General features: G+C 37.7%; 1 protein-coding gene across 1 annotated transcript in view; it reads left to right on the top strand.

Moving 5' to 3' along the window:
• Positions 1-17925, top strand: part of LOC134797533 (6-phosphofructo-2-kinase/fructose-2,6-bisphosphatase-like) — a 33412-nt gene extending 15487 nt beyond the window's left edge. Inside the window, exons 3-9 of the mRNA XM_063769808.1 lie at positions 9490-9624; positions 11054-11214; positions 12235-12624; positions 13398-13619; positions 15099-15333; positions 16007-16134; positions 16474-17925. Of these exons, the coding sequence (XP_063625878.1) occupies positions 9490-9624; positions 11054-11214; positions 12235-12624; positions 13398-13619; positions 15099-15333; positions 16007-16134; positions 16474-16581 (1379 nt within the window). The 3' untranslated portion in view covers positions 16582-17925. The remainder of the gene's footprint in view (positions 1-9489; positions 9625-11053; positions 11215-12234; positions 12625-13397; positions 13620-15098; positions 15334-16006; positions 16135-16473) is intronic.
• Positions 17926-25323: the final 7398 nt, after the last annotated feature.

Raw genomic sequence — 25323 nt, 5'->3', positions numbered from 1 at the left:
ATTTTTACTCATATCAGTAAAAGAACATGGGTCAAAATCAAATGGCGTTCTAAAAATAAAAAAAATCATTTATCCATACATATATACATTTATTGATATTTTTTTTTCATTTTCATTTTAATCCTGTATCGAAAGATGGCAGTAAATTTACTGTGACTACAAAATTTAGTATGACAATAACCCTCTACTACATATAGGGACCGTGCGCGTTGGAGGGTCTGCCATCTTGTGGCCTGAATCGGAAACATGTACATTGCCAAAACAAGTTCTACCATCTACCGTTCTTGTAGGTACGTTTCCTTATGCATAGTAGGTTCTGTCATCTTGTGGGCTACATCGGAAGCATAAACGTCACATTTACGCCTCACGCCAAAAATCTGACGGCTCCTATGCTACCCCCTATAGTTCACGCACGCCCACTATAGGGACCGTGCGCGTTGGAGGGCCTGCCATCTTGTGGCCTGAATCGGAAACATATGTGCACATGTACATTGCCAAAGCAAGTGCTACCATCTACCGTTCTTGTAGGTACGTTTCCTTGTACATAGTAGGTTCTGCCATCTCGTGGGCTACATCGGAATCATAAACTACACATCTACGCTTCGCGCCAAAGATCTGACGGCTCCTGTGCTGCCCCCTATAGTTCATGCACGTCCCCTATACACTTTATTCTCTTTAGATTAGATATTTAAATTCTTACTCGAGAATAAGTAACCAAATTTCGTCAGCTCATCTAAATGCTATCATAGCGCAGTTGGAAAGACGCTTATTACAAGCAAGCATATGGGAATAGGTACCCGGTTCGATCCCCAATAAATGCAATTTTTTTTATTTATTTTTTGCACTTAAACATCGTATTGCTGATTGATCAAGCGAGCGCGAAGCGCGAGGTAAGCGTATTCGTTTGAGTTTTTGTTTGAACATTTTTTTGCGGTTTTAGTTCAAGGGCATGGCTGTTCCAGGAGTCAATTTCCACTTACGTTTATAGCATGGGCGGTCACCATCCATAAATCGCAGGGGTTAACATTGCCTAGGGCTAGAACTAGCTGTAGGTTGCTCGTACGTTGCGCTTTCCCGGGCTCAAAGTCTAACTAACAATAATGTTAGTTAGACAATAATGTTAGTTAGACTTTGAACCTTTTAATTTGGATCGCCTCGCTAAAATGGCCCATAATTTCCGCAAATCATTTTTTCTTCGAGGCAATTACTCCGTTCTCATTTTTTCCCAGTGGAATTTCTTCGCTTTATTTAATTTTTCGTGTACATTTTTTCATAAACTAAATTTTCCTTTTCTCAATTTATTCCCTTTTCTTTTTAATCCCAGTAGTAGTTAAAATAACCAGTAGGTTTTTTTTTCATTAACAAAATATTCTCTATCTCCATATTTTCTCTTTTTTTTAATGCTAGTGGTAAAAATAACCAGGTTTTTTTCAAATAGGTAGGTTAGGGTTATTTTTTTTGATGACCGTATAAACGAAACTGCTCCCAGAGATAGGTAGGTTGGGGTTATTTTTTTTTGATGACCCTAAAAACGAAACTGCTCCCAGAGATAGGTAGGTTAGGGTTATTTTTTTTTTGATGACCCTAAAAACGAATCTGCTCCCAGAGATAGGTATGGTTAGAGTTATTGGCTGACAGCGTTTGGTTTTTTACTTGTAGTTTTTTAGATTATGTTTTAATTTTAGTGTTTTTGATATTTGTTGTATGTGAAATACCTACAAGTAACAAATATAATTACTACACTATTAACATACAGTAACAAGAAAATATTATCCTAGATATTTAAAAGAACGAAAACTATAAGGAAAAGATTAATTTAAAAATATTAAAAATAGGCGATTGCGGAAGAAAACCATTGGGAAAATATGGGAACGGAGTAATTGCTACCGAGAATGAATGATTTCGGGAAATTATGGGCAACGCAAAATATGAGAACGGAGTAATTGCCTCGAAGAAAAAATGATTTTCGGAAATTATGGGCCACGCTCGCGCACGAAGCAGTTTACAGTACGGTTACCATCAGTTTGTCACTGACATATACGCCGTCGAGAACGTAATTTACTTTCTATACATCTCGCTCGCACTCGCATATTAGTGCAAACGGGATGTATAGAAAGTAAATTACGTTCTCGACGGCGTTTATGTCAGTGACAAACTGATGGTAACCGTACAGGTTAATTCAAAGGTAATGTTGGTTTCCTAACATAGGTAGAGTTAGACCAAGAAAAGTCTGCAGAGATTTTGACACTGGCACAAATAACATTGGCACTGCGTGTGCTGTCAAAATCTCTGCAGACTTTTCTTGGTCTAACTCTATCCACTTTTCTATACAATTATAGTATGGCGACGTGTATACTTAAGGGGCATCGACCGTACACTGACATCGGGATGATATTTTTATCATGTTATTTAGTAGTCATCGTGCGTCTCGCTTGCGCCAATACATGTACGGACAAGAACGAGTGAAATGCACGATAACTAAATGACATCAGTTAGATGTCTTTCTGATATCAGTGTAAGTTTGAATTGGCCTGTTAGCCAAAAATTGTTTCGTGTGTCCATATGTTCTACTCTACAGGTCGCATTTCTAAACCAATTCCCGAATTTTGTAAGCAATTGATAGTTAAGTTTTTATGGTAAAATTAGATTCTCTAAATTCTTCAAAACAACGGAACCATACATTTATTCAGTTTTAAACTCTGCTCGCGAGGTCTACAGCTCACAGAGCCACTAGTTTATTAGGATTCTATGATATAATTTTATTGTATTATTTACTTTTGTTACACACTTATGTCAGTATCTATACTTACATACCATAAGCCGGTGCCATCGTAATTATGTTTAAGGGGTTCAGATATAGGTACTAATTATTACAACCAAGATCCATTAGAGAAATTACGATTGACTGTCATTTGTCTTGCTCTTATTGCAACTCACAGTTTCTTTACCACGGCCGGTCCGCTGTGGTGATTGTCGAATGAGATCATCGTCTATATTTAGATAACTCTCTACTGGTCTCATATAAATAAACCGTTTATTGGACTGCCAAGCGTTTTAATTCCAATTGGTTCAGTATATTTAACAACATCATAAAAGGCCTTACTAAACGACCGTGTCCAATTTAGCCAATGTTTGCAATTATTTCTGCTGCAATTTGGTCCTGTCTTCTAATTTTGGAAAGTGTTTGTAGCAACGTCTCATCAGTCGATGAACCTGAAAGTGAAATGTTTTTGATTATGGTATGGGTTAGTTCAAAATCATCTTCTCATCATATAATTTGATGTCTTGGACTCTTCTCCATCAGCATGTATGACTGTCGTGCCCCTTATTAAGTGCGGGTATCATTCAGAACACCAGTGTTGGTACTTGTGCTGATGGCTACTCCTACCCGCCCAGTACAACGTATTTTGATATCATTGACCGTTCATTCAGGTGAGCAGCCTGATGGCCCCTTTCACTTCTAGCATGGCTCAGTAGGTATGTTTTGATTTTAAAACTCTTCGGCTACCATTTTCAACCCCAGAAACTATGGATGACAAATTAAGCTAGTGAATTCTCATTGACAAAATCTTCGTATGTACCTAGTACTAGTATATTGGCAAGGTGAGAAGTTGAAGATTCATATGTCTCTTGGCAGTGTGAGAAGGTATAATATGTACTATACATTTGTTGATATAGGTGCGTACTGCGTATACTTTTCCTACACGCAGTCCAAAGTCCATTCACATTGGCAACGACCCGCGCCGCGCCTCTCGGGCCACGCGCTGTCTTAGCTGATATCTTAATCGACTATACATTTTAATATACATATCCAAGCTGCTGTGTCCAAGTCTAAGCAGCGGCCGAAGAAAGGGGTGCAGAGCCTTCGTGATCCTGTTCACAAGGACCAATCACAGCCGACTCTAAGGGAGTCGCGATGTGACGAGGACGGTTTCAAGAAGGTGGAGAAGAGAAAACCGGCTCGTCAGAATCAGTGTGGTACCGCACCGACTGGACCGAACCATTTGCTGCGTCCTGCAACACCGTCGACGCTGCTGTATGTGTCCCGTCTACATTACCTTACGAAGGTCGATGACATCGTAAAGTATGTGAAAACGAAGACCGGATTCATCCTGAGGGTCGCCAAGTTGGAATCTCGACACAATGCGAATTTTAATTCGTTTGTGGTGAGCGTTCCGACTGACCATCTAGCGACCTTCACCAAGGAGGAGTTTTGGCCGAAGGGTGTCAAGTTTCGGCGGTTCCGCGGCCGGCTCCCTGACACTGCGGGGTTGCGTAATGCATCGCAGCCATAATGTGATATGTAGTGTTTAGTTTTTTAAAGTTTAGTTATAAAATATATTTTTATATAATATGTATGCTAGTTTTAAGGTATTTATGTATGGGCCATTAGTTGCCTGAAATAAAGATTTTCATTTCATTTCATTTCATTTCATATCTTCTTCCTCCCGTTATCCCGGCATTTTGCCACGGCCCATGGAAGCCTGGGGTCCGCTTGACAACTAATCCCGTGATTTGACGTAGGCACTAGTTTTTACGAAAGCGACTGCCATCTGACCTTCCAACCCAGAGGGAAAACTAGGCCTTATTGGTATTAGTCCGGTTTCCTCACGATGTTTTCCTTCACCGAAAAGCGACTGGTAAGTATCAAATAATATTTCGTACATAAGTTCCGAAAAACTCATTGGTACGAGCCGGGGTCTGAACCCGCGACCTCCGGATTGAAAGTCGCACGCTCTTACCGCTAGGCCACCAGCGCTTTTTATCACATATCTATTTATATTTATTTATTGTTATACAATTTCTATTCTGATATTTATCTCCCCATTCCATAAATAACGATACTTTTGCCTAAATTGTTAATTGAAAGTACCCTCAAGATTTACTATAAACATGTCTACTTTCTCATGTTTTTTAAAAAACACCTGCATTTTATGTTTTTCGTATTCGAAATGAAAAGTAGAGTGTTTAACTCGGGTGAAAGGCATCATTTCATCCCTTGGTTAACAATCTACTATTACAGTCGCCTTATTTAGGATTGAATTGTTATGAATGATAATGCGGTCTTTATCCATTGTTGGTGTCTATGAATTATTTTTATTCTAACTCTACATATTTCCGTAAACGTTGCATTGTTGGAGCGCGGATAAAAATCGATTGTTGCTGCATTGACGTAAGCACGAGAGTGAATGCAATAAAACCTCAATTATTTACGTAATCTCCTTTTATGCCTTATACGTGAATAGGCATTTTCCAACACGTGTAAGCATAAATACTAAATAGCGTGTAATATTCGTGTAAAGGCGTGTCCAGACGAGTCAATTTTTCGCCAATCTGATTAAATTGTCCGATCGAATCAGGCCGTGCGGACGCAAACACCAATTCGGCTCGCCGAATTCAATCGCCGATTATGACCGATAAAATGGAGTGCGGACGCAAGAATACCAATTTGTGACGCCAGTATTTTCTTTATGGGGCATTTTTTCAAGTTAGAGGGCTCTATAATCACCATAAATCTAAAATTGGTGATTATATTGGAAATTGACTCCAAATTAATTTCTGATCAAATCGGTCGATTTGATTTGTGGTGGAGTCGCACCAAGCACTGCATGGCATATGCAATGACAAAGTGTGCTCATGTCAACAGAAATGACAAATTTCTATGAAAATATGAAGTTTATAATGACACTCTTCACTTTGTTATATTCAAGTCGGGGCAGTGTCTAGAATTAAAGGTTAAGCTTAATAAGGTTACGGTTAGCTTAGCTAATAAAGTTAACTAGACAGACCGAAGAAACTAAGGTAAATAAACAAAAAAAAACAGGGTAACTAAAGAAACAGCATTTTATTTTGAGCATGAATATATACATCTTAGATTTAAGATAAATACAATATACAAATTCAACAATGCCGATATAGAGATAAGGTTCTTGGTATTTCTGGTGTTTTCTTTTTTTAAACGTACTTTAATCTAATCAATCACTGATAACAGTCAATTTGAAGATTTCGATGAGATCATCACAATAAACGAGGCTTAAACTATCAATGACTAGCTGTTTTTAAACGCTGTAAATAATTAACCATAAATCCACAACAAACAATTGCCATGAATAAATTACACGCATGATGTACCTAAATGTCAAACAATGCAAAATACCATATTTTTTAATAAATTCTTATATTTAAATAAATACCCATAAATATCGTACTTTCATTGTTTTTTTACTTGTACTAGCGTGGGGACTATAGTCTGTGCGGAAAGAGAAAAGTCGTGGAATGTATGGGGCCCAATAGATTCCACGACTCTTCTCTTTCCGAACAGACTCTATCTCGCGCGCGAGAGGAGGCCTGTGCCCAGCAGTGGGACGGGTTGAATTCAATAAGTATAAGTAAACTTGAGGTGTATTTTTACCATAAGTCAGCAGATAAGGAGTCATTATTCGTTACCTACTATTTTTCATTATACATGTTCTTATCATACTTTATCTGGTAGGCACCTATTTTTACGGTCCAATAAAACTGTACTCCACTATCTTTTGACCCCAGAGACATGGTGCGGTGGGTGAGGTTTAACTTTTATTAAAACACTTGAATATACGGTTCAAAACATGTAGGTAAGTACATTTATATCTATTCCCATTGAAATAGATCGACGGGAAGGACAATCGAGCTGCTAAAGTCGAAATTATCTAATCGTAGAAAAAATAGATATTAATTGCTTTCAATAAAGTGAAATGTCACGCTCTGTGGTTTTCAATTTCAATATTTTTGGTGTTAAAATAACACATGTCAAATAACAAAATCACAATAAAATAAAACGCTTAAGTAAGGCGAGAAATATAAACATAACCTACATTAGTTAGAAAATATTCAACTTTTAATATGTAGGTATCCATTCTCGATGTAGGTAGTTTAACATAAACTAAACCAATGACAGGCTTTGATAGTGATTTTGTCACACAAACTTGTAAACAAGTTTTTCTTTTAGATATTACCTCCCCGATTTAGCCAGGTTAATCAACAAAATAATACTGCAGTCAGGTCTCGTGTTAAGACACGTGATTATGCAGTTTATCTTTAACAAACAAAAAAAGCTACATTGTTATTTGGACACTAAGTATAGGACACTAGTATAAGTACTTAACTTTTTGTGTATATACGTATGATACTAAATCTCCACAAAACTGATTATTTACAACCATCTCTGACTCTGGGCTCCGAAGCAGTACACTCTAAAAAAAATTTGGTTGGCCCTATCAATATCTTGATAGTCGTAATCAAGCATCTTGATTCCATACGAGCCTAACAAGAACTTAGACACATCAAACAAGGTAATTCTGATTGCTATTACTATTGTTATGTAACTGAACCAATTAAGATCTTGTTCAATATTTACATGAAAAATAATTATACTAACTAATTGATCCTAGTAAGATCAACTAAGGGCTTGATAATTATTATCATGATACGTAACTGTACCAACTAAAACAAACAAGTAAGTTTAACTAAGATGTAAATCAATGTTAACATGAAGAATTACTGTATTAACTATTTGACCCAAATAAGTTCAACTAAGAACATGATTACACCGACTTATGCACCTTATTAGCCTGAACTAAGATATTGGTCAATTCGAATCTTAATTGTTTAATCATTTCAACTAAGATGTAAATCAATGTTAACATGAAGAATTACTGTATTAACTATTTGACCCAAATAAGATCAACTAAGAACATGATTACACCGACTTATGCATTTTATTAGCCTGAACTAAGATATTGTTCAATTTGAATCTTAATTGTTTAATTATTTCAACTATGAAGCTTGTTTAGTACAATACCATTCTTGTTCAATTGTACTATGACTTACTTTGTCTCATTTACTAATACATGCTATTACATTTCTTTCAGATCTCTAGTTTTTATACGCGCCGTGCTGAATAATGCTGATTAGTATAATACGAGTACGAGGACCAGCATTTATTCAGCACGGCGCGTATAAAAACTAGCACAAAGGAAATTTATCAAATTTAAACGAATAAGTAGTTAATAAAATATAACAACAAAGAAAGGGATAAAACATAATTAAACTAAATCAGGCCCGTAAAGTTTTATGAAAAGGGGGTAAATGAATAAAACAAAAAAATATTATAATAAGATGTTATTTATTCATTTAAACATTTTTAAAGTACACTACACTCACAGTGTCACTACGCGAGTTTGATTCGGATTTCACTGGTTATTTTTAGACAAACAAATCACAGGATTCCACACATTTGACAGTTTAAAACCCGATCTTCACTATTGAAATTTTTGTATTTGTGAATTTCAATGGCTTCTCTTACCAATCTTGGTATATAGTGGTGTCGAAATGACCTTGGGACTATGCAACTCGATCCAGTGATTATTGTACCCGACTCAAGGAGACGCGGGGCAATAGCTGACTTGCGAGCGTCATTGTTCTTGACCGCAGCGATGTGTTCTTTAATTCTGCAGGCAACAGTGCGTTTGGTCTGCCCAATGTGCGAACTACCACAACTGCACTCAACTTTGTACACACCAGGTTTTTCCAGAGGAATAAGTAATTGAATGAGGTTAACGCAACTGCATACTACTGAGACTCGACTGCTCGCTCGCACGGTGGCACACGCCGCGAGAGGGGCGCGGGCGGGGCGGAGAGCGGGTGTACAGGCGCTCCCCCCACATATCTCTTGATTGATCGGATTAACCGATTATTTAATTTAATTATTAAGAAAATCGATTTAACAAATAATTCTTAGTAGAATGGAATATTAGTTTCGTAATTAATACAATAATTTGGTCATAATGGGATTGAATGTTTTATCTTCGTTGTTCTAAATATTATATGTTTAGTTGATTGAACTACCAAATCTTATGTAAATCAACAAAGACAAAATAATCAAATAAACTATTAAAATGTTCATAACTATTCACACATTTATCTGTTTTAATTAATTTGTTAAGGATTGAATTAACCTACTTTACATAATTATGCCAACAAGTTAATAATAGATGCAAAGTATACAATTGTTAGGATTAATAACATACCTACTTTATTAGTTTAATCACAGATACACTTATTGTATTAAGTAATCAGCTTTCTTTGATTTATATAAGATCGTTATTGTTGTAATTAACTTAACGTCAACTAAGAGAAAACTGCTCTTAGTTGGTCTTCATTTTTTAGAGTGTAGTTGACGCAACACAACCGGGATGAACGCTAAAATTATAAAACTTATTTTTTATGCCGTGGCATTTTGGTTGAATTCGTTCTTTAATTTACCACGCGTGGCGCTGCATGTCAAAACTATGAAAAACCTGGGTGTCCTTCAAATCTGGAGTTCTTGGATGGTCCCACCGCACTGTTTCTTTTTTTTAAACATTTCCTTCACAACTTAACTAGACGGAGTAGATCTTTTTTATTTAAAAAAATAAATACCTATCTAAGTTTCTTTATCTTTTGTTGCAGTGTCCCTGTGCACACGTCGCATCAGCCAGTTCGCGCCGCTGCTGATCGCGCTGGTCGGGCTGCCGGCCCGCGGCAAGAGTCAGCTGGCGCATCACCTCTCGCGCCACCTCAACTGGAATGGAGAGAGCACTAAAGGTGGGTACCATTTGTAAGCCTTATTACAAAGAGCTAAGGTTCACCACCGGCAAGTGTTGCTGTTAGTAGGTACCAACGAGGGACTTTAATTAGAACAAGGCCTTCGAGTTCTTGATAAGAAAAGGATATGACGGCCACTTGTCTTTGGAAGACATGCCATCGTGATGTGTTCTGGGTTCAAACCTACAAGTATGAAGGAATATCTTTGTTTATATTTGACTTCCAAAAGCCTCAGTACATCATTTGTTCTAAGAGAAGAGATGGCCTTGTGATTATTGTTGTACTCGTACCGCCCTCTGGATAATTAATCAGACACTGACATTACCTTGTTCGTTATCACACTAACAAACTATAAAATGATAAAATTTACAGCCTTCCACAAATTTACTGCCAGTCATAATGTCTAATATATTACAAACATGGCAACGTTAAAACTCTAATTATAAAAGCACATAACAACATCTTTATACGACGACAATTGAAAGGCTAGAAATAGTCGTGTGTTAGGTAATAGGGTAAAGTTGGGAAATAATGTTGCGCGAATGTTTCTGAGATATTTTCGTGAAAATGTTACATTCCTTATGTATATATACATGAGTACATTCCTTATGTATCATAGTGCAAAATTCACTTATATTACGGACCTAACTACATTGATTTTTGCTTTAAAACGTCCCATAGAGTTCGGGTACCTTGAAATCGTCGCATAGCGCTGGGATGAGTGGGATCGAGATTGGAATTTGCGATCACATCATTTAATTGTTTTATCACGAAGTTGACCGAGTTTACCCTACGTATTATTTAACATGACATTGCTAGTCTTGACCCAGATGTATCTGTTGTTACTGAGTTCTCGAGGCCTATACATGGCGACGTATATATTTAGAACATGATACCTCTGTTCTAGATTAGATAAATAAATATTTTCTTCGTGTAGGTGACATTATGCGGATTCGCTCTGAAAAGTATTTCATGGTTAACATTTTACAATGGCTAAATTCAGCTGCAGAACTTTTTTGAATTAACGCATTAGTTTGACTATTTTATATTGACTATTATCTAAAAATACAGTTCATGATATTCTGATAGTTTATTCATAAGTAACTTTCTAATCAGTTGTTTCAGTTATTCTTGAGATTGATAATTAGGATGCAAGCAAATCGGGTCGGGCATAAATAAATAGTTGCTATTAGTTAACGATGGTTTAACGAAGGGCACATATTAGTACTTAGTTAAAAAAGAAAAAAATAGTTTATAAGTAAAAACCTACTTGATCGCCTGTCGATCACAAGTTTGATGGATGAGCTAAAAAAGGTTCTTGCGTCCAAGCCACCTCCATCCACCACCTCATTCAGCCGGTTTTATTTTTAAAGATAATAATTAAAAAGCTTGTAAGTATTCAGCCAGTAATAACTGTTCCCCGTTGCAGTATTCAACTGCAGCGAGTACCGGCGGCGCCACATGGCGCTCTACGGCACTCACGACATCTTCCGCGCCGACAACGCGCAGGGCTCCGCCATCCGGCGGCAGAGCGCACATGAGGCCGTGCAGGACGCCGTGCTGTGGCTCAAGGATGGGAACAGTGTTGCTGTGAGTTTACATAAATTAGGATACATCTATGAGATAGTTAAAATCAACTTTGGTAACTCTCCCGGACTTAATCATTTCAAAACCCCCTTTTTTGGACATTTCTTTGCGCTTGCTCGCAAAATGGTGAACCCCGCCCAACCACATGCGCGAATAAATGATGTTAACTTTTAAAATTACTTATATGATTTTTACTTATTGTTACGTGTTGGAGAAGTTAGGTTCTATTCTACCTATAGTAAAAATGTTAGAGGGTAGATGAACTTTGAGGGTGGTCTATTTTTTTTCTTAATTTCATTATTTTGATGACACTTGCTGCTAAGTTTATCCAAATAAGTAGCTGAAGTCAATGTTAATTGGCATTGATACCTAAGCATATAATAATAATAATATTTTTGATGAATACAAAGTGTGGTGTCATCTCTACAGTTAAGTATAAATTATATTAACCCTATTATTGGGATAAAAATATTTTCACTGATTCAATAGTTGTTGATTCAGCGATAGTTTTATAAACAAGATAGTAGCATTATAAATAGACATAAGAGATTTTTCTAGCACGATCGAGGCAACGCTAGTGACTTCCACGATATTTAGTTTATCGATACCTATCTTATAAGTTTCATATATATATACAAAGGCCATATTTGGAAATAAGTGAACAAGAATAAACTCAATATCAGAAGGAAGTCACTAGCAATGCCTCGTTCGTGCTAGAAAAATCTATATGTCTAATTATAAATAAGCATCTCAAACAGGATCTAGACGCTGATACGGGAATTTTTATCTGACACGAGCAAAATACTAATGTTATGTAATAAATTAACTGAAACTCATGATCTTAATTGGTTAGATGATTAACATGTCGTCTACAAACAGCTAGCTATTTATTCCTAGAACTTTCGTAATTAAGTAGATATTAATAAACAGATCAAGCCGCGCCCCATTCATGACCTCTCATCTCGTAAACAACGTTAATCACTGGACATTGGAACGATATAGCATAGTCGTCTCTCTTTCTAGATATTCGATGGCACCAACATCACCCGCGAGCAACGCAGGGAACTCAACGACTATTGCCTGTCGGATATGGGCTTCAGGATCCTGTTCATCGAGTGCGTCTGTGAGGACCAGGAGCTCCTCGAGAGGAACATCATTGAGATCCTCCGTTACTCTGAAGACTACAAGTCGATGAGCGAGGAGCTGGCAGTCGACGATTTGAGGAAGAAGCTTGAGCACTACATGAGGCAGTATGAGCCTATTGATGCGAACTTAGAGACGATCAGCTTCGTCCGCGTCGAGAACATGGGAGAAACTGTGACTGCTCATAAAGTTGCTGGCCAGAAGGAATCTGGAATCCTTGGTTATCTTTCGGGCCTTCGTCCTCTGCCGCAAACTTTATACTTCACCAGAGTAAGTCCCTACTAAATTACATCACTCGTTTATCGCTTAATTGGTATAGAGATAAACATGTTTGTCGAGATTAGAAAATATTTCTAGTGCAAGGGGCATAGGCGTTATCATGGAGTTAAATGAAATGCTGAGGCCATTATCAGTTGAAAGTCGATAAGTCGGAAACCAAAGCTAGACAAATATAACATTCGGAAAACCGGCTGTGTAAACGCTTATGTCATTGGTATTTTGGCAGCCGGTGAACTAAAGGTTATTGTAGCTTCTTGGAAAAAACAAAACATTTAAATATCTAGTAGAATGTTTCACGTTGAAGAAAAACGTGTGATTTTATAGTTAGTTAGGTACTTCAATATTATATAGGTTAATTGGTTATTCAAGTAGGTACCTACATTACAGGTCATTGGTCAAAGGCCTGGCTATCCTTGGTGGGAGTCAATGTCCTTTATTATCTTGTCGGCAATATTTCTCTCAGATACTATAATACAGAACTTAATAAGAATTAATTCCAAAACTCTGAGTAAGCATAAGCATTATCCGCTTTGGTCGAGATATATCCTCATCATTCTCATCAATGTTCCAACCCAAGAAGTTTGAAAGACGTGACACATTAGGTACGAGACATATGATGACAAAATTTTTGTTCTTTTCACCGGAAAGGCAAGCTATATAAACCTCATTTAGACAATCTTCAGGCGCTGTGATAGCAATATATCGACGACTCCCAATCCAGGCTCCGAAGAGTTGATGATGCTCAATATTTCCTATCTTTCCAGCACGGCGAGAGCGAATACAACGTGGTCGGTCGCATCGGCGGAGACGCCCTGCTTTCCCCGCGCGGGGAATCCTACGCGCGCGGGCTGGCCCAGCACATGAACGCCATAGCCGACCGGGAGCCGCTGTCCGTCTGGACCTCGGAGCTGAGGCGCACCAAGCAAACGGCGGCGGAGATTAGGGCTCCCAAGCGGGCCGTGCGAGCGCTCAATGAATTGGATGCTGTAAGTACACTTAAATGATAGAGTCGGACCAACAAAAGTCTGCAGCGGATTTGATAGCCCACGCATTGCAAATGTCATTTATGCGTCATAATTTCATAGAAGTTTGACGTTTAAAATAACACGTGCACTGCGTGGGCTATCAAATACGCTGCAGAGTTTTCATGGACTGACTCTAGCTACCTTACTCATACATTCACATTCGGAGCGTATAATAGTAGTTCCGTATAAGTACATTATATAATATGTACAATTGGTATGTATAATTAAATAACACCGTTGTTGACTGTTGAAACCATAAGTATGTTGAATCTTCAGAGCTGAGTCGTACCAAACAGCGACGGAAGTTTGTATTCCAGTTTTCCAATTTATAATTATGGGCGTTGAAATGTTAGGTATACTAATAGGAATGACATACTTAAGTCGTATGGGCTTTTTTTTTGTGCTTTGTGCTGATTTCATTCGTTTTCGAGGCAATTTATTTTTGGCATCATTTTTGTGGTAAACAGAAACAGCACAAACATGACGAGCATATAGGAATAGACAAATTCGTTCCTCCAGAAATTGTTTCTAAACATTTCTTTTAGCCTATTATATCTGCCTTAGTATCTTGTTGGAATGATAAAAATGAACATATCTTAATACAGTTAATCATCTGGCTAAGATTAGAATGACAACAAAGACTCGATCTTATCGCATCAGCCCATTTTCGTTACTCTTATCTTGTATATTTCTATCTGTAGGTAAATACAATAAATAATCACTCGTGCGTTTCGTTTGTTTATTTTGTAGAGAATTTAGAACACAGTAGTGTTTTAGTTACAATTCACTAGATAGAAAAGCAGATCTCAATTGTTTTCAATAGGTAGGCACTTTGTTTTCCCTTCCATTGACGTAATAAGAACTGTTTGTAAATGTGTAATGAGTTGAGTTCAACTATGAGACCAAATGTCCCTTTGCATTATGCAACAAGGGCGGCAAAGTACTGGCTGCATAATAAAAGGAGGCGGAAAAATCAATAGTCGAAAACAGCATCTACGACATTAGGCGTGTCGCATGTAAGTCTATTTCCAATGTGTACTAAATACTTAGAAAGGCACACAATGTTTATACTTGTGTACCTTTCACGTTTGCATAGGTTGCCTCGACTGCCATTCTCGATTGATTTATGGCTGTTTGTTTTTGCCGACCTACATTAATAAATAAGGATGGTCGATGACGCCGTAGGTATTTGTCGAAAGAAATTATTAGTATTGTCTAACGTTAGCTCATCTTATAATGACGAAGTCACTGAAGATGTTAGTCTGCTTATATTGTCTTCTATAACGCGACGTCTTATTCGGTCAACTCTCTTTCCTCCTCAGTTTGTATCCTCATCAGACTAGTTTCGGACAATTACTTTCCAACACTCCTGCGCTATCAAATTGACAAACCGCCATTTCTTGCATGACACTAACTTTGTGCCAATATCTTTATCTCCAGGGCATCTGCGAAGGGCTGACATACGAGGAGATGCAGGAGCGCTTCCCGCAGGAGTTCGCCTGGCGCGATCAGGACAAGCTGCGCTACCGCTACCCGTGGGGCGAGTCTTACATCGACATCATGACGCGCCTGAGACCCGTGCTGTCGGCGCTGGAAGACGAGCATAATGTCATCGTGGTGGGCCACCAGGCTGTGCTGCGGTGCATGCTGGGATACTTCCTTGATGCCAAGCTCCGTGAGTATTCGTGAATATGTGATTCAGTTATCGATCAGAGATAAAGCGCTTTTGTTCTGCTCTTGGAAATTTGTTGGCAATAGATTATAAATGTTCTCGGAACAGTCACGTCAGTCACACGACTGCAACGCGTGGAACTACACCTTAAAGCCGCAATTTGTCATGACGTGACACACAATGATTCTTACGGCAATTTGACTGAAAATAGATTAGTTGATATTGTTGACAAGAGATCGTGTCCGAATCCGAACATAATTGTGGACAATCGGCAGGAAATACGACAGACGGTTGATAAGCAAACAATACCTTTATGTCGGAATTGAGGACGTCTTTGTCAGAGTTCAGTGCAGATCTAGAAGGAATGCATAACTGATTATATTTAGACTTTCAACCTGTTTGAACATTCCTTTTTCTTTCGTCGTCGTGACCTAAGTCCTTCGAGCAACACCGGCTTCCGACACGTCCTGAGTCTGACTTCCACTTCTATCTAAATACGTTAAAATTTTTGGATTAAAAATTTTCTGGAGGATTACCTACTTTAAAAGGCATTGATAGAAAAAGGGCACACCAATTTGTTATTCAAACCACGAGGCTAGGCAACCTCTCATGCATGAGAGGTATTTGGCCTAAACGGGTAGTGAAGCATAGTCAATAATGAATCTTTTTTTTTCAGACGAGCTCCCGTATATGAACGTGCCGCTTCATACCATCGTGAAGCTGACTTCACACGGCTACAAGTACAAAGTGGAGACCATCAAGCTACCCATCGAGTGCGTGGACACCCACCGCCATCAGCCAAAGGTAACAATATTTAACCTGATTAAGTAGATAAAGCTTACTTTACTATAGCAATCTGGCAAAAGTCGTGGTAATCTGGTAAATATTGAACTTCTAGATTGCAAATATTGGTATCATTAACGTTTCCCGGTAGATTAGCTTGCAGTTTGCAAAAGGCTTACTACTTCCTTTGAACAAGCGTTTGCTTTACTGATCAAATTAACTTAGGAATGTCTGCATAGCCACGCTTTGGTAAACTATAATAAAACAAATACTGTACAGCTTGGCGCATATGCCTATAATAACCAAGTATAGCGTGTTACTATGCAAATTATATACTCATATTCATCTTTATTCTTTCAGAACTGCTCAATCACACGGAGTTCCATCGACGCGTTGGTGACCGTGCCGTCGCACTACGACACGCTGCCATCCAACCTGTGGCAGAACCCATCCGAGGCGCAACTTTAGGCCCACGGGCCGGCCCTCGCGGCCTCCGCTAGTTAAACCATACCAGAATTACCAGGGCTCAAGCCCCGGCAGTATGCAGTCCACGGTAGTGAAAAACCTTGGATTAATAAAACGATATCGCGCCGAGGTACACCGCAAAAAGAGTGCGGTATGCTTAGTAACTGCCGTTCAGAGAGGTCATTTTTCTTTGCCGATTGCACTCTAAGCGAGCTCAGTGAAAAACTTTGGTGTCATTCGTTTCTGAAAGTGTGGACGTTGAGCAAACTCTAGCCTTTAAAGATGATTTTTTAATAGAATTTATTCCGTTTAAAATTACTTTTAAGAAATTTAATTTTGCTTCAAAGAAAAGAACGCTTGGTCTTCACAGATTAGCGTGCTTCGTACAAAAATGTACATGAAATGTATGACAAGTCTGTGTATGTAATGTGATCTTCCAATGCGCATTAATAAGACTGAAGAAATTGAATCCAATCCAATGAAAAGTGTTGAAGTCAATTCGATCTACATTAATATTTTTGTGTTCGTTATTCTTAAGTTAATAGATAAATCCCTTTGCTAAGTTACTTTAATCTATGTTTTCTAGTATATTTAATGTAACTTGCATGCTTGCAGACCCATGATTCCTTGATTTAATAAGGTTTTACAACTTTGAACAAACACTTTTAGTGTTTGTCAGAAAAACAACATAGATACTATTATCAGATATTGTTATCAGATAGATCTGTCAGATTATCAGACAATGAGTATTCTTTCGACCTTATCAGTAACATTAAGTTTTATTATAAGTTTGATCTTTTTCTCTAATTAGGACTAATATTAATTAATTACGCTTATTTAGGGATTTATCGTAATCTGCAGATACGAGTATCGATATGATGTATAACGTGCGCAGTAATTGTTTATTAATGGTTTATTTGGTCTATTCTGCACAATGATTTAGTTTATTTTTACTGCTAACTTGTATGACTGATAATATTTCAATTGTGAATGGTCAATTTAAGCTAAGAGTTGGGTAGACGCCCTCCCCGTTAGTATGTAGAGAATATTCTTGTTCAGAATAGTTTCGTGAAGAATATTCTACTCGTTTGTAACAACGACTTTTAATCGAAATAATTAGTAATTACGGGGATGGGAATTCTTAGACAATAGCTCATTAGTACCTATTGTTAGGATAAGAGCACATGTAACATAGGATTCTGTTACATTTAAGGAAAATGTTTTCCACTTATTGTTAATTTTCATTGAGTGGAAATCGATTTATTGGAATAGTCTATTAAGCATTAAGATTGCGTGAAGACGTAGGTTCCAATATTCATAGTTTTTTTAATAAATAACTAAATCAATTTTACGATGTTTTATTTTTTCCTAACTTTAAATATAAATTTAATCATCATGATAGGTATTATTTAGAATCCGACCACACTAAGTTTGTACCGACTTAGCAGAAATTAGGAGTAGGTACATAGGTATTATTTTGATAAAGAAGAATTAGCACTTGGCATGCCAATGTAGCGTGGGTGTACGCCGTAAATAATTCTTAATTACTTGATAATTTACTGTAACATGTCGTATAATAGATATGACAGTTAGTGATAAAATGAATCAAACAAACATAATATTATTGATGTAGGTTCGTTTAGGCTGCATTTCCACCAGAGACTCGCAAGCTGCACGCTGGCCGAGGAAAATGAAGTGGTTCTAATCATCCCTCGCTACGCATCCTCGCACATCTATGGTCGAAACGACGAACTCGCATGTGATTTTAGTTACAGTGCGGACTGTTGGTTACATCGAATTCAACCGACCGATCAAAAACCGCAATGTAATGAACCTCGCCTGCGAGTTCTCACATCGTCTAAATGAGCCCTTATCTGTAGATAGGGATCGTTTTGTTTAAGCAGCAAATTGATACTAACGTGGCTGCCTAACATCACGCGGGCCGCATGTTTGTTTCCCACCGTTATGGTATAAATAAAATACCTATCGGTCTGTATCACTCAAGGGCGTCCGTATACAACTTTAGGTAGACTTCCTTGTCTATGTCTGAATACTCTTACCAATATTTACCATGCTAAATTGTGTATTGAGGCCACAAGCTCAAAAGGTCAGTCGCCCGACCGCCCCGACCGGTCAGCGGTGGTGAGTGGTGACTGTCTGTCTGCCACGCGATCTGAAAATTTGCTCTGGATTTTTTCACTTGAACACTTACACTAGTTTATTATAAGACGGCCTCGGGTGTGTTGAATGTAGGTATTAGATACTCTTTCGTACTTTGTCGCACTGGCGCGAAATTGTAGGTGTCTATTTTTAGCACTTAAACCTTGGATTACTATAACTCAAACTGCCTGATGCAGGTAAATATTGCGCTGATGGATGAATGTTTGTTTTTGTAATAGTTTCAAGGCAATAGGTATATTTACTTTCTAGAAAATTATGTCACTCCCTAAGTGTGAATTACCTATAGGGGTCATGTTAACTCATATACAAAGAGAAAAATAAAAGTGTCTTCCATAGGCAGCCAAAAGTTATGGATACTGGAGCCTAATTTCTATTTGTGACTTACTTAGTCCCGAGTAGTCCCGACAGAACGTTCCCGGTATAGTTTTTGGGAGTATCAAAATTGCATCACCAGTGTTTTATACTTTTGAGTACAGAAAACCCAAATGCGAACCTCACTAAATCTGTGTAATGACCTAATGACCCCTAGGTTAGGTAGGAATAGAGTTCATTTAGGTAATCGGAGTAACTGAAATCAATGTGGTGATTGCGTATCTACGAGAATAAAACCGTCTACTTGCTCTTTCATTGCTTCTAACTCTTGCGTTTGTAGGTACGTACTCCACTTACAGGTTGGTACATAGCAGAAAGAGCGAAGCTCTCTCTTCCTTTCTGACTATGTCTGAGCGACGTACTTACGTACCTATACATACCAACGAGAGTTCTTGAACTTCTTGACTTATCTATGATGGTCTTGTCCACATTGACGACTTGACGAGGAATCGGTAAATGAAGAGTTACCATGGTTCCAGTACAATTTGACACTGGGTTAACGGTTTACCCGGTTAACTCCGGGTTAGTGGGTTGGTGCAATGAGTTCTTGTTCTTACACAATGACATAATATGTTACGTGATTGATGTCATAGCGATTGTTATCCTGACGTCTTATATGTGAGGTACCTATTCCTACCTCGTCGTTTTAATAACATGTTAAATAAAATACAATACCTATTCTGACATTCTGAATGAGTGAGTACTACCTAACAATATCATAGCAAAACATCTTAAGTAGATAATCAATGGCAGTATATGGACGGTCTCGATGTGTTTTGGTTCACTCATTATTCATTCTTCGTCTTATGACACTGGTATAAGTTGCAATACTATAATCGGTGTATAATAAAATTAATAAACATACCTATTTTTGTATGACATTGGGTATACACAGTGTTTAGTATTGCCTATATAAACTTCAGTAAAAACCTGACAAAAACTCAGCCATGTACAAAAATAGACCTTGCTAATTGGCACTGGTGAGTTCGTGAGAATAATTAAACCATATGGTCTGTAACGGTTTTAGTAAAGCCATATATTGTCTAATAGCCCTAATAGGCCTATTGTATGTTAAATCTAGTTGAACTACTATAGCGTCAATCCCAATCATAAGTCATTTTAGTTCAATCAATAACATAAAATGAATGATTGTACACATTACACACAGTAACACACACCCACACCCACAGGTGTACACATTACAAACAGTAACACACACCCACACCCACAGGTGTACACATTACAAACAGTAACACACACCCACACCCACAGGTGTACACATTAGTATTAGGTAACTACAATATTTTGTTATTAATCTTAAACGCTGTTAATTTATTTTATAATTTCCGCTACTTAATTAATTTTGTTATGGGTATGGGTAATAACATACCTACAGGCTTATTTACTGTTAATAGAAAATTGCTTCAGTATTGCTTTAAGTACATACAAAAACGATAAAATTATGCCTCCCTCCCTTATCGTAAACTGTAAAGCTGTAGATATGCAGGGAAAATGGAAGCCATGTCGCCAATAAAAACCGGCCAAGTGCGAGTCGGACTCGCGTTCCAAGGGTTCCGTATTCCGTACATTATCCAATTTTTAACAATCTATTAAATTTTTTATCAAACTGCACTCGGGACTTAATCGAGTCTTCTCCGAGACCACGGGGACAAAGCCGTCCTCGAAACGTCGGAGGTAAATTTTAAACCTTAAATAAGTACGCGATTAAGTCCCGAGTGCAATTTGATAATGTTTAATAATCGTAAAAGTTTAAATCAATCAATTTTTTATATGTGAAACGCAAGTGAATTGCCTTTGAAAAACCCGTAGGGGTCGGATTAAATACTAAGTAAGTAATTAGTCCGACTCACGCTTGACTGCATATTTCTAATAGGTTTTCCTGTCATCTATAGGTAAAGAACTATTTTGTAAGTATATTTTTTTCAACATTTTAGGCGAAGTAGTTTCGGAGATAAAGGGGGGATGGTTAATTTTTGGCTATTTTCTTAAATAACTTCTAAAACTATTTATTTTAAAATTACAAAAAAATATATTTGAAATCCTCAAAATGAGTTCTTTCATTTGATATGTAACACGATATAGTTTAAAAAACATTATTTTTTAATTTTCTCATTTACTCCCCCAAAAGTGGCCTCCATGTTTAAAATTTATTTGTTTACCTACGTAAAATGTCCATCTTTGGGTCATGAATGTACCAGATGTGTACCAAATTTCAACTTAATTGGTCCAGTACTTTTGGAGAAAATGGGCTGTGGCAGACGGACAGCCAGACACACGACACGAGTGATCCTATAAGGCAGCGGTCGGCAACAAGCGGCCCGCGAACTTCTCACTTGCGGCCCGCGGACCTCCCGGGCTATTTTGTATGTAATATTGACAAACGACAATATCTGATAGTCATAATTATTAACAAAGTGCGGCCCGCGTCAACCTCATTAACTACTATGTGGCCCTTGGCTGCTAAAAGGTTGCCGACCACTGCAGTATAAGGGTTCCGTTTTTTTCCTTTTGAGGTACGGAACCCTAAAAAATATAATAAATAGGTTAAAGATCCGATAAGGCTGTTGTATCTAACATGTCCAAGCTAAAATATCCTCTTGCACGAACGAGCAACATAGCCAGACGTCATCAATCATTTTGAAGGATTATCATTGAACATCGTGATAGAAAACGGGATTGAAATTTTGAAAGCGGTTGACCAATGTCAGTTCTGGCCTGTTATTCTCATTGCCATCACCGTAGGACATATACCTACTCGTAAGGTCTAACAATTAAATGTGTGAGTGTTGTTGTGTTATAAAGTTTATATGAAAGACTAAAGTCAACAATCAGTCAGTCAGTCTTTACAATCCTGCACCAAACTGTCTCTGTTTAGCCCAATGATTGACTGGTAGAGAATGCCTCAAGGCGTTAAGTCCGCCATTTGTACTCTTTTGTGTAAATTTGTGCAATAAAATTTAAATAAATATAAAGTAGGTATCAACCAAATTTCCATGTAGCCTACTCGTATAAGCCCAGTTTGAATCAGGACCCCATTTTATAAATAATGCTACATCTGACACGCGCTTGATCGATGTTTTGTCAATTTTGTTGCTTGTACAGTTATAACTTTATAAAATCTAATTATCTCTTCAATCAAATAAAAAATTACATAATCGCCTTTTTTAGGGTACTCAATCCAATTTAGAAAAATTGCCAAGAATCTTGGGGTCTCTCTTATGATTGGCCCGACGAGGCGATGTACCTACAGAAAGCTATGGGAATAACAACCGAAAGCATTGAAAATGATCGATAAGAGTATGTTCAATTGTTCAAGTGTCAGCCTATCCATTTATTCAGAGAACATTTAGCTGACATGCGAGCTTGTCCTTGGTTTATCCGAGACTTGTATCGCTCCAGATGTTAGCTACGATCAGGCGCATATTAGAATCGTGAAATTTAGGATCATGATTATGATTAATGCCGACATTGTATTCTTCGTATAAATATCTTAAAGTACCCAGATATATCTACATTGTATATGCAATACGTTGATAATTTCATTTGCGTATTACGTATCTACTACGTACTTCTCCTCTAGCTAATAGGCCGACTCTCTTACTGGAAATAGGCCGTAGCTCACACGAGGAACTTAATGTTTCGACTCGTATTTTTAACTAATTAATCCGGATTGAAACTGGACAAACCTATTACAATACTAATGGTATCCGGTGGTATTTGTCCTGTATCATCACTTAAAGCGACAAACGGGTCATAAAATACCGCTATTGAGAAACAATTACAGAATATAATGACTACCAGTGATGTTCAATCACGATTTAACGCCAAACCGGTCCCTCAATGACGGCAACGTCATTCAATGGCGAGTCAATATTTAACGACGACAAGCTTGTAGTACAAACTCTATAAATTGCTTCGACATTGCTAACATCCTGTGAAAAACATCGCCCGTTAATATATACATCTTAGGTACTTGAGAAGTTGAGAAACTTGAGATGTTACCTACTTAGATAAATGTAATGGACGCTAATGGTGGTTCTTATGAGTCCCATTTCTCCATCATTAACTGTAGAAATCCTTAAAATCCATCTGGGAACAATGTTCAATATACTGTTTCCTTCAGTCTTCCTCGCGTTATCCCCTCGTTATCCCGGCATTATTGCCACGGCTCATGGGAGCTTGGGGTCCGCTTGACAACTAATCCCAAGAATTGACGTAGGCACTTAGTTTTTACGAAAGCGACTGCCATCTGACCTTCCAACCCAGAGGGTAAACTAGGCCTTATTGGGATTAGTCCCAACCCTCTGTTTCTTTCAGTATTCCATCGAAATTCGTTGATGTCTTTCCCAGGACCAACAGAAAGACAGTTAGGTACTCTGTGCTCTTAAAAACTATGACTATACCTTTTAATTTAGTATCTACTATTTGATCGTGGAAAAACCGCAGGAAATAAATAGAAACGGTGATTTACGAGCGCAGATTTGAAACGATTAGATGTTTCCTACTGATATAAACGTTTAGATTTTTCACCATTAAGGTTCCCTACATTCAATTTATCGCAAAATTCCAACCATAATGATATTAATGATCAATAAAAATCAATACTCACTTCACAGTCCTCACTCCTTACCACCCCATGCGTTGACATAACGCGCTCGGAAGCATGAAAATAATAATTATAGTGAGCCTAGTGAGAGGCTGCGCCCACGACCGTGGCTTACTTCATACTTCACTCACCCGACCCGCGACCCCACGCATTGTCATACAAAACACGCGCGCGTGCGCCGGTATCGACCGAGCTACGACCGAAAAGAAAATCGAGAAAATATCGATTCACTGAAATGCTTGTTGTGATCTGTGAAGTGATTTGACAATTAGTAAGTGTTGCAAAGATATTTTTAATGTAATGTTAAGAGTTTTTTAATTGTATTTGAACTGTGAATAGATTATATACACAACATTATTTTCACTAACTCAGATAGGTACTTACACATATATAATGTGCATTTTACACACGGCATAGGAGGTATACGTATTCTGAATGTATAATGTATAAGAGAATACCCAGGCACGAGACAAGGATTTAATACTAAACGTTGGGTAAATTGGATCAAATACATTTAAAAAAAGTCACTTCTGGGGACAAAACATTAAAATTTAACGACCCGGATACATACTCGTATAAGAGTAGGTATATTTTTCTTAATCAAATCTCAACTACTTACTGGAAAAATAAATTCCACCTGTAAGGGTCTAATATGGGCAGCGTACAGATTTAGCTTTCGATTCTCTTAACTTTTCGATGTCTACAGAAAAGACGCGAACGATTTCAGTTCAGCATAAGTTAGACCCTAGACTGCTATTGAATTGATTGCTAAAGAATATTTTTTATACTTACAAATCTTACAATACATTTGGCTACTACATTTACCCATCACTAAACAATTGCATAGACTACATACTCGCAAACAATAAATCTAATTCACAGTCTATACCTACTACTATAAGGAAAAAGTTTGTGAAAATTCGTACGGTTAGTCGCCTACAAAAATATATATATATATAAGTACTTAAGTAACTAGTTATATAACATGACTTCATCAAGTAAAGCACAGGTGTTAAAGTATTATTAATAAATTACGTTTAAGAGGCTATAAAGATGTTAATGTGGCAGGTGATATAGATACGTGTAATTAAAGTAGGTAGGTATCAGGATGTTGCGGATGCAGATTTTTTGACATCCGCGGATGCGGATGTCAGAATTAAGTCTTAAAGGACGTCAAATATTACTTTTTTAGTAATTTTTATTAAAAACGTTTAGTATTTGAGCAAGAATATACGTGCGTTATATTTAATAAACAGTATTAACTTGGCCGACTTTTCTGGATCTAGACGATTTCGTTATAGGTAATGACGAAATTACCTAGCACGCCGCTAAGACGTTCCTGTACCGACTGATTCGACATCCGCATCCGCATAAGCTCCGCAACGATTTTATGCGGATGCGGATGCAAATGCGGATGTTTATATAATGCGGAAGTTCCGCGGTTGCGGATGCGGATATTCGTAACATCCCTGGTATCTATACTAGGTATACTGTATTTACTAAGGTACCTACTCACATTTAATTTATCTAGAAACACCGCAATGTATCAAGTAAGTTAATTTCTT

The sequence above is a fragment of the Cydia splendana genome, chromosome 15, assembly GCF_910591565.1.
Source record: "Cydia splendana chromosome 15, ilCydSple1.2, whole genome shotgun sequence".
Lineage (NCBI taxonomy): Eukaryota > Metazoa > Arthropoda > Insecta > Lepidoptera > Tortricidae > Cydia > Cydia splendana.
Note: the sequence above shows the minus strand (reverse complement) of the source record. Positions and strands in the feature narration are given on the sequence as shown.